The 11,182-nt window shown below is 40.5% G+C and overlaps 1 protein-coding gene across 1 annotated transcript; it reads left to right on the top strand.

Moving 5' to 3' along the window:
* Positions 1 to 203: 203 nt before the first annotated feature.
* On the top strand, positions 204 to 1,308 carry GPR6 (G protein-coupled receptor 6). Its single transcript, XM_049771203.1, has one exon. The coding sequence runs from the start codon at positions 204 to 206 to the stop codon at positions 1,284 to 1,286; it is 1,083 nt and encodes a 360-aa protein (XP_049627160.1). The 3' UTR covers positions 1,287 to 1,308.
* Positions 1,309 to 11,182: the final 9,874 nt, after the last annotated feature.

Raw genomic sequence — 11,182 nt, forward strand, 5'->3', positions numbered from 1 at the left:
GACTCTCATTTCTTCCTAGACTGGGTCGCTCCGCTCTGGGTCGCAGCAGAGTGGGAGCAGAGTGGGGTGACCCCTACGAGTGGTGCCAGTGCGCGGGGACAAGTTTTCCCCGGGCGCCTTCACCCGCACACACCTGATCTTTCCTCTCTCTCTCTCTCTCTTCCCCCCCCCCCCCCCGCAAGGTGCAGCAGCGTCGGGCCGCGATGAACGCGAGCGCCTCCCCGCTCAACGAGTCCCAGGTAGTGGCCGCGGCGGCCGAGCGAGCAGCGACCGCGGGTGGCGCGCAGGACACCGGCGAATGGGGGTCCCCTGCCACGGCGGCGCTGGGGGGCGGCGGCGGCGGGACTAACGCTTCCCTAGAGCTGTCCTCGCAGCTGCCCGTCGGGGCTCCGGGGCTGCTGCTGTCGGCGGTGAATCCGTGGGACGTGCTCCTGTGCGTGTCCGGGACCGTGATCGCCGGCGAGAACGCGCTGGTCGTGGCGCTCATCGCTTCCACGCCGGCGCTGCGCACGCCCATGTTCGTGCTGGTGGGCAGTCTGGCCACGGCGGACCTGCTGGCGGGCTGCGGGCTCATCCTGCACTTCGTGTTCCGGTACGTGGTGCCCTCCGAGACGCTGAGTCTGCTCACGGTGGGTTTCCTCGTGGCCTCCTTCGCGGCCTCGGTCGGCAGCTTACTGGCCATCACGGTGGACCGCTACCTGTCGCTCTACCACGCGCTCACCTACTATTCGCGCCGGACCCTGCAGGGCGTGCATCTCCTCCTCGCCACCACCTGGACCCTGTCCCTGGGCCTCGGGCTGTTGCCCGTGCTGGGCTGGAACTGCCTGTCCGAGCGCGCCTCCTGCAGCGTGGTGCGCCCACTGGCACGCAGCCACATGGCGCTGCTCTCCGCCGCCTTCTTTGTGGTCTTCGGCACCATGCTGCACCTGTGTGTACGCATCTGCCAGGTGGTTTGGCGCCACGCGCACCAGATCGCGCTGCAACAGCACTGCCTGGCGCCGCCGCACCTCGCTGCCACTCGCAAAGGGGTGGGCACGCTGGCAGTAGTGCTGGGCACCTTTGGCGCCAGCTGGCTGCCCTTTGCCATCTACTGCGTGGTGGGCAGTCCCGAGGACCCGGCAGTCTACACCTATGCCACCTTGCTGCCTGCCACTTACAACTCCATGATAAATCCTATCATCTATGCATTCCGCAACCAGGAGATCCAGCGGGCCTTGTGGCTTCTGTTCTGTGGCTGTTTCCAGTCCAAAGTGCCCTTTCGCTCTAGGTCCCCCAGTGAGGTCTGAAGGCTCAACCCTCTCTCACCACGCCCACCCACACCCACACCCCCAACAAGCCAGCCTTTGGTGAGCCTCTCAGTGCCTGCTGACGAACTGTGAGATCCCAGCCATGTGATTGTGATATTGGAAAGAAAGAAGAAATAGAAAGCAACAAACTCATAAGGACAATGAAGCTTGTTGGTACATTACATATACAGTGTATACACGTGTACATATATATATACAAATATTTGTATTTTCTGGAGGTGTTCAAGATTTGGAAGTTCCTGTTTTTGGGGAAATAAAAACAATAAAGATGTGGTTGTAAACTCAATCATACATCACATTTGTCAAGTGAAGACGTTCCAATATGGCTTAATTATAGCACTTTATTTTTAGCTGCTGAATTGCCAAAACAGTGTTGCCATTTTAAAGGGCAGGGGAGAGGGAACAAATGTGTATTTTTGTTGTATGTGATAGACTATTTTGCTGCATATGCATCAGTAAATTCAACATATTTTGTATGCAAATAAACATTCTAAAATGTAAGTTGGAGTGTGGGACTTATTACAGAGATACTATTTAAGAGCTAAATTATTAGTATATTTACTTAAAGGTGTGTTCTGTATTGATCAGTTTCCACCTGTGAAAATCTTAGTAGAAAAGGATCGTGCATTTGCACATTGGATTTTCTGTTTGTTATATGGAGTTTTGGCCATACTCAACCATAACCTAAGCTTGCTCCTGTCTACACTCACAGACAATTCCTGGCAGGTCTCGGGGACCATATGCAGTGCTGGGGGTCAAACCAGGCTCAGGTGCATGAAAGGCAAGTGCGTTGCCTGCTGTACTAGTTCTTCAATATATGAACATTATTCCTATTTTAAAATTTTGTATTAAATCGCCATATGATGCAGTTCAAGGATTGCTGATCTTGAGTTTCAGTAATATAATGATACAATGTTTTATCACTCATCCCCAGCATATTGCTATTTTGTTGTTGTTGTTGTTGTTCCCACCCAGTGGTGGTCAATGGTCATTTTTGTCCTTGCACTAAGAAATCACACCTGGTAGGCTTGGGGGACCATATGGGATGCCAGGGATATAACCAAGTCAGCCCATGCAAGGCAAACACTACCCACTATGCTATCCCTCCAGCCCCTGCATATTGTTCTTAAATGAATGTGAAATACCTAATTCAGCCATGACTATAAGGGAAAAGAGAATAATATATTCATATAACAGTTTTTACTGAACACTAGAGCTATTACTATTATCAGAGAAAACTACTCTCACATTGGATTACTATTTGGAAGGCAAGCCACAGAGGATAAGTGAGTACATTGCACACGTGCACTTCTGAACCCTAAAGCTACAGCTTTTAGTAGTGGTTTGTTCAGTCTGGAAAGGATTCTAAATGTTGATAAATTATATTGAGTGAGTATACAGCTGCTGGGTCTTTTAGAAAATGTACAGTCTTATAAAAGTAATACATTCTATTACACAAGATTCTAAGGTATTTTGTGCTCATGAGGTAAAAGAACAATGCCAGCGGCCTTCTTGACTTATTGTTTAAAAGCATAGAGCATTTATCTAATAAAAAATATAATCATGCAATTTGTCACAACATGGATGAATGGATGGGTGGATGGATGGATGGATGGATGGATTAATATCCTTTAGAATGTCATGCTCAGTTAAGTCATTTAGAAGGAAAGGGACATATACAGAAACCTCTCTTATATATAAGACATAGATACACAGTAAGATAACAACAAAAGGCCAAAGGCAGCATTGCAGAACTGATCTACACACCTGAGTTTATTGGAGGGATGTGTCTGAAAGGAAAGGGCATGGGGTCCTTGGCAGTAGAAGATTGGCACAGAGGGGTATAGTGAAGAGTGTGGTGTTGAAATTATGGACAGTGCTGTAACATACTGTAAGTTACAGAAACTCATTTAAAAAATATTGCCAGAGCCTTGAGATCCTCGGCAATTAATTATTCACATTTCTTCAGTGAGTGAGTCAGTTATATAGCTTCCCCTTTCCTTTCCTATAGGATGATGTAATAAGAAATAAGTTAACAATGTGACCCAAATGCTTCAAGGAAATACACACACAAGCACAAATCGTTATTGGTTATATTTTTTGGAAATACACAGAAGTAGATTTCTTCATAAATCCCATAAGTTATTTATTTACTTACTTTATTTTATTTTTAGTTTTATTAAGCACAATGATTTACAAAGTAATCTATATTTGGGTTTTAAATATGCTATGTTCCAGCACCAGTCACACCACTGATAGCTTCTTCCCTTTACCAGGGTTCTCAGATTCCATTCCACCCATAGCCTCATCTACAGCTTGCCACTTTGACAGACAACTTTTGGGGAAGTGGTTTCAGTCACACCCAGAGATGCTCAGGAATTATTCCTGGCTCTGAATTCAGGAATTACTCCTGGTGGAGCTCAAGGTACCATCATATGGGATGCTGAACCCAGGTTGGCTACATGCAGAGCACTTTCTCCCTCCTATACTGACTCTGGACACTTGACAGGCACATTTAAGAATGTGTTTGGCTGTTGAAGTCTGGGTCTCTTGTTTTCAGAGTTATCTATTCTGTGATTTGGGTTTAGCTATACCATCAGTTTTCCCAGACCCCCTTGACCTGCTCTCCCCATTACTTTTTATCTAGTTCTCCCCACCTCCTGATTTCTTTCCTTCTATTATCTGGGGACAAGGGTGATTTAAACATACCCCCTTTCAAACATGCATTTTCCAATCCAATTTTTCTATATACCACTTATAATTGAAATTATTCTATGTTTGTCTTTCTTCTGATTTACTCCAATTAACATTTATTCCAATTCCATTCATGTTGCAAGAAATTCCTTACAGCTGCACAGTATTCCATTATGTATGTATACCATATCTTCATGATTTATTTATCCATCATGGGGCACCCAAGTTTATGGTATTTATTAAATAACTAGTTTCTGCTAACCACAATTGCAGAACTATAAATATAGAAATTAAAAATATTACCTCTGTGTTCATAGTGCTACATTTGAGTGAAGAAGCTAGAAGACAAGTAAATAAATATATGTAGAAAGATTTATTTACAAAGACTCTATGCATTTAAGTAGGTAAAGTCCCAAAATCTATGCTTGGCAAACTAGACACCCAAGAAACTTATGGTGCAATTTTAGTTTGAGTTAGTCCAAAAATCTGAAAACCACAGGCTCAAGATTCAATAAAAGCTGAAGTTTCAATTCTAGAACATAGGCTGGAAATGATTGATGTTCAAGTTAAAGTCATTCAAGTAGTTTTGTCCAAGTTCCTTTGTTCTGATGTGCTCTTTCACTGGTTGAATGAAGCTGACCTACAGTAATGAGGACTAGCTTCTTGACTTAGTCTAAAAAATCAATGTTCATCTCATCCCGGAGCACTCTCTTGTGCACACCCAGAATAATACTTGACCAAATGCCTGAGCACCCTTTGATCCAGTTGATTTGACATATGAATTAACCACTACACCAAGATAGCATCATGATCAATGTAAAGGTGACAAGTGTTTAAACAGGGTCTCAAACTTTGCTGGGAGAATAATTAAGATGAGGGTTAAAGAGGCCAGAGTAGTGGCGAAAGCAAAAGGGCATTTGCCTTGCACACGCTAACCTAGAATGAATCAAAATTCGATCCCCTGGCATCCCATATGATTTCCTAAGCCAGGAGAGATTTCTGAGTGCATAGCCAGGAGTAACCCCTGAGTGTCACCGGATATGGCCCAACCCCCCAAAAAGATGAGAGTTAAAACCAATGGTTATAGATTTCACAGTGTAAATGTTGGTAAACATGATGAGAGAAAGTTTAGAAGAGTGAGCAAGGGATGAAGGAAAAGGCAAATTCTAACAAAGAAAGTACAAGAGAAAATGCATGAACAATTTAACCCCCAAGCTCTCCACACTGAGTTTAATAGACACATAGTTTTAGTGTCTATAAATTAAAAAGCGAGAATATTAATACTGCCCATTAATCAAATCATCCTTTTCTATAGAACTAACCTATATAAGCCACCAACATCAGTAAAGAGAGATATTCTTTCTGGTCTTTTTTGTATCTGAAAGACATTAAAAAAATCAACAACAAGAATTTTAATTGTAAGTTTTCTAGATATGTAGTGGAGGAAAACAGTATAATTTCAAAGATGGAACAAAAATGTCAATGTTATTATACATTTTATAATTACTAAGAAATACTTTTTGCAAGTAAAGAAAGTTCAACATTAGAATAATAAGACAACTCATGGATATAAGCTTAATTAATTTGGTATTAATATTCATTATCAGTTCAAGTCCTAATCAAAATGGTCATGAGAACAAGAAAATATAAAATAAACAGCTTGTTAATATCATGGCTTATGAAGATGACCAATCTATAATATCAATAGGTTTATTATTGACCAATCTGAAGATGCAAGTTAGAATCTTGGGTAAAACCTGAAACATTTCTATGGATGAATATCATGTATTCATTTAGCTGATGAAATAGTAAGAATCACTTGATGCAAGACCCTCTGTTAACTGCAGAAGAATAAAATCTGAAAAATGAGAGATTTATTCAAACCAAGAACCATCTACCCACTTAACTGTCTAATAAACACCCTCAGTGATGCATTTTAAACTAGAACACTTAAAAATGTAGTTTCTTCCTTCTTTATCATTTATGAAAATGGCCGTGTCATCATTAAAAAAAATTTAGCCAGAAAACTTGGAATCATATTTACTTCTTCCTTCCTTTCCTTCTTCCTTCCCTACTTCCCTCCCTCGTTCCTTTCCTCCCTTTCCTCCTTTCCTCCTTCCTTCCCTCCTTCCTTTCTTCCTTCCCTCCTTTGTCTTCCCTTTCTTTCTATTTGTCTTCCCTTTTTCTTTCTTTCTTCATTCCTTTCTTCCTTTCTTTCTTTTTCTTTTTTCCTTCCTTCCTCCTTTCTTTCTTTCTTTCTTTCTTTCTTTTTTCTTTCTCTTTCTTTTTTCTTTTTTCTCTTTCTTTTTTCTCTCTCTTTCTTTCTTTCTTTCTTTCTTTCTTTCTTCTTTCTTCCTTTCTTCTTCTTTCTTTCTTTCTTTCTCTTTTTCTCTTTCTTTTTTCTTTTTTCTCTTTCTTTTTTTCTTCTTTCTTTCTTTCTTTCTTTCTTTCTTTCTTTCTTTCTTTCTTACTTTCTTTCTTTCTTTCTTTCTTTCTTTCTTTCTTTCTTTCTTTCTTTCTTTCTTTCTTTCTTTCTTTCTTTCTTTCTTTCTTTCTTTCTTGCCTTCCTTCCTTCTTCTTTTCACAGTCAAGCCAATGTGTCATTTAAGCTTATTTTTGCTTTCATAAGATAAACAGAGTTTAACAACTTCTCACCATTTCCCCTACTATCATCATCTCTTTTCTGAATTACATTAGTGGCATTCTCTTTGCTATTCTGGCTTCAATTTTTGGTCTCTTCAGTCTATTGTTTATATAATGGTTCAGTCCCATAAACAGCGACTCCTTTGTATATCCCTCAGATACAAGCATAAACCTATCTGCAGATCAATTTCTCTGAAAAGGACAGACTTAGCAAAGGAGTATTCAGGTCCTGGAAATAGAAATTAAAAAATTATAGACCTGATATGTGGGCTTGAAGTGAAAATATGCAGCCCCTGAGCACCGCCAGGGGTCACTCCTGAATAAAGAGCCAGGAAAAACTTTGAGTACTGCCAGTGTCACCTGAAAACCAAACCAAATGAAACAAAAATAAACAAATAAACAAATGAGGACATAAACTCAAGAGAATACGTACAACTGGAGATGTTGAGAGCAGGGGCCTTTAAAGTATGAGGTCTAATGCAAGGCTCCATTTGACTCAAGTATTAAAATTTCTATTACTTTTGTAACAAATGGTCACAAACTTGGTAACCTAAAATCACATATTTATTTTTTTATATTATGAGTCTCAGAAGTCTATTTTTGTTTGGGGGGGCACATCCATCTGTTTTCAGGCCTTATTTCTGGCTCTGTGCTCAGAGATCACTCCTGACATGGTTTAGCGGACTGTTGGTGTTGCTGGGATCAAACCCAGGGTACACTGGATGCAAGGCAAGTGCCCTGTATGCTGTACTGTTTCTCCAGCCTCTGGGGTTCAGAAGTTGAACTGTGTTAAATTGAGATGGAGCAATGTTGTACTACCTCCAGAGGTTATGTGAGGGAAAATGTTGTTTCCTGGTCTTTTCCAGCTTTTAGAGTAGTTCTCAGCTTATGTTTCCTCTCTCTAACTTTAAAATCTAATGATCACATTGCCTCATTCTCCTGTAGTTAAATCTCTCTGCTTCCCTTGTATAAAAATATTTAAGTTTTATTCAGAAACTGTCTAGATAAAGCGTGATAACCTTCCCATCACAAGGTTCTTCATTTAACTTCATCTACAAAGTCACTTTTTCCATATAAAGCAAGAGTACAGAGCGCTTATTAGAATCATAGCAATAAAGTTACACACAGTGGTAAGGATCCCATAGGAAGAACGGGAATTTCTATGAATACCCCCAATATGGACACAACATTGAGTTGCATTTAGAAGAAGAAAATAAGTTAGTAGGGCAAAGGAGCATTGAGTGTCGATATTTCAGACCAAGCAAATAACACAAAGCACAAAAGCATGGTACAGTCCAAGAAATGCAAGACATTCAGTGACAGGAGTGTGTTAGATTTAGAGCCTACAGAGTAATCAGCAATAGGTGAGCCTGGAGAGGTAGGCAGGCGTTGGATCATAAAGATCAGTGTTGGGAATAAATGGAAGGCAAGTGGAAATACTGAAAATAAAAGGACCATCTGGGAGACTGGTTGTAGCAATACAACTGAGAGGTGATGGCAGGCTCAGCTCTGACAATTAGATGAGGTCAGAAAAGAGAGGAAAGAGACCTTTATAAGTAAAGTAAGTCTGATTAAGTGAATAGTTACAGAGGTTGAGAAACAGTTTAAGAGTCAAGACCTTTCAACTGGAGAGTTCATTAGGATGAAAATATGGGGAGAGGAGCAAATTTGTTTTTGTTTTTGTTTTTTTGGGGGGGCACACCGGTGACGCTCAGGGGTTACTCCTGGCTATGCGCTCAGAAATCGCTCCAGGCTAGAGGGACCATATGGGACGCTGGGGATCGAACCAGTTCTGTCTTGGATCTGCCTGGATCTGCCATTTGCTATTGCTCCGGCCGAGAGGGGCTAATTTGAGGAAGTAGGAAGTGAATCAATTTTTCTATGTATCATATTCCAGGATCTGTGTGCCATTCCAGTGAAGATAGCAGAGCCTGTTGCCTTTAAATCTACACAGTTGACTGAAATGAAGAGGGAGACATTGTTTGGGTAGCCATTTCTTTTTAAGATGAAACTGAAGTCAAGGGAGGTATTAAAAAGAGGTCAAGATGGTCATCTGTATTTAATAATACACAATATCATATAGTGCATAATGAAAGGGATCAGAGGAAAGGAGGGTGAGGAGGAGCATCAAAGAAGGTCTTAAGATATCCAAGAGGAAAAAAAGTGGGGATTTTTTGGTTTGTTTTTTTTGGAGTCACACCCGGCAGCGCTCAGGGTTTACTCCTGGCTCTATGCTCAAAAATCGCTGCTGGCAGGCTCAGAGGACCATATGGTATGCCGGGATTTGAACCACAGACCTTCTGCATGCAAGGCAAAAAATACCTTACCTCCATGCTATCTCTCCGGCCCTAAGGAAAAAAGTTTTAAGAAGAAAGTGACAACGTGTGTAAAAGTTTCTGTGAGATTTTTAGAAAGTGTTAGATTTAACAATTCAGAGTACACTGGTGTCCTTGGTGAGGGCCACTTCAGAGGAGCATGGATGAAAGTTAGACCACAGTGGGAAGAGGAGGAAAAAGCCATTTTTACCAAGAAATTGAACTGAATAAAAAAGTGGTAGATAGAAGGTCATATAAAGTCACTAGATTATCTTTACTTGGCTTTGGGGGAGGATTGGTTTTTCTAAAGATGGATTTACTATATTATAAAACTGGGCCAAATAGCGCATTATTGAGAAAGCTGAAGATAACAAGGAAAAAAACCGCTTTTTTGAGTAAGGCTTCATTTGGAGTCCAGGGCATAGTGTTGGTTGCGGGAGAGGAGTCCAAGGAGGAGGAGACATTGTCTGTGCTGACAGAAGGGTGGGAAGAATGGAGCTGAGCAAGCTAAGTTTATAGGCAGTGGGAGGAAGTTCACAGAGTTCCTATTTAACAGCCTCAACTTTTTTGTGAGGGAGGAGTGTCAATTAAGAGACTTGCAAGATATATCCAGAACCTTAAGTTAGCAATATTGGGAACAAAGCCACGAACTTGGAATAATATATTCAAAGTCAAAAGTCAGACAATGCATTGGAAAAATATGGAGCAATTGCAATTTTTATATACTGGTCATAGGGGTATAAAATGGTAAAATTTGGGGGAACCTGGTCATTTCTCAAGAAGGAAATATACCCCTTCATTATAGCACTGACATCCAAGTTCTAACTTAACTCAGAGAAATTAAGGAAAATGTTTTTTTAAAGACTTTTACATGACTATTCATACCAAATTTATTTGTAATCACCTAATATTGGGACCAACTAAAATCTTCATCAATGGGGCAGGTAAGGAGCTTGCCTTGCATGTAGATGACTTGGACTCAATCCCTTACATCCTTTGTGGCTCCCTGAGCCTACTAGGGATGATCCCTGAACTCTGAGCCTAGACCCTGTGGGTCTAGCCCAAAAGTTAAAAAAAATTTTTCATCAATAGATAACTAAGTAAACAAATTATAGTATGTTTATGTATTAGAATAATACTACTAAATTAAAGAAATGTACTACTGTTATATGTACAACATGAATGAATCTCAAATAATTAATGAGTGAAACAAGTCAGCCAAAACAAGAGTACAGCTAAGAGTTTGTTTATGGAAAGATCTTGAAAATGTATAGTTACCAAAACCAGATCAATGGTTGAGACTAGGAGATAAAGATGGGAAAGAGAAAAAAGGCAGGTATTGCAAGAAGCACAGAGAAACATTTGAGATGAAGGATAAATTTATTATTTTAAATGTGATCATAATATACATATATATAAACTCAAAAGTTATGTTTAAATATTAATGGCGAATAATATCTCAATATGTAACAATAACTTAAGAATTAGAGAAAGATTTTCAGCAAAATAACATATAATTATAAATTATACTATATGGAAATAAGAAAAGCTTCTTTAGCAAGCCATCTTAGAGTTAGTTGACTCCCAAATCAAAGAGGATAAAAACAGTGAAGATTCCTTACTTGAACACTAACTGCACTGCCAAGTCAATACTCTATACATGCGGTGAAGCAGGCTTGTTTCTTTCGACTAGCTCCTTCATATCAATATCCTCCTGTCAACAAGAGGCATTCAATAGAGTCTCTGGGAAAGGGGAAGGAGCATGAAGGTCTCAGACCAGCAATAAGATAATTGTCACAAATGACGTCTTTATTCTTCATTCCTCTTCCACGTCCATCTCTTCTTACTCCTCCTCTTTATCTTCTTTTTGTTTGTTCTTCCTCTTCTTATTCCTCTTCTTTCTTCTTCCTCTTATTTCTTTTTCTTCTTCTCCTCCTCCTCCTTCTTCTCCTCCTCCTCCTCTTTCTTCTTCTTCTCCTCCTTTTTCTCCTTTTCTTCTCCTTCTCCTTGTCCTTCTTCTTCTCATTCTTCTTATTTTTCTTCTTTCTTCTTCTCCTCCTACTCCTCTTCCTCCTCCTCCTTATTCTTCTTCTTTCTTCTTCCACATTAGCTGTGTTCTGAACTTAATCCTAGTTCTGCACTCAAAAATCATTCCAGGCAGGCTCAGCACATGACCTGCTATACAATCTCTCCAGCCACCAACAAGTGACACTTATACCAGCC

The sequence above is a fragment of the Suncus etruscus genome, chromosome 4 (genome assembly GCF_024139225.1).
Source record: "Suncus etruscus isolate mSunEtr1 chromosome 4, mSunEtr1.pri.cur, whole genome shotgun sequence".
NCBI classification, from domain to species: Eukaryota; Metazoa; Chordata; class Mammalia; order Eulipotyphla; family Soricidae; genus Suncus; species Suncus etruscus.

Coding starts and splice junctions, on each gene's coding strand:
- GPR6 (XM_049771203.1), top strand. CDS start 204: ATGAACGCGAGCGCCTCCCCGCTCAACGAGTCCCAGGTAGTGGCCGCG.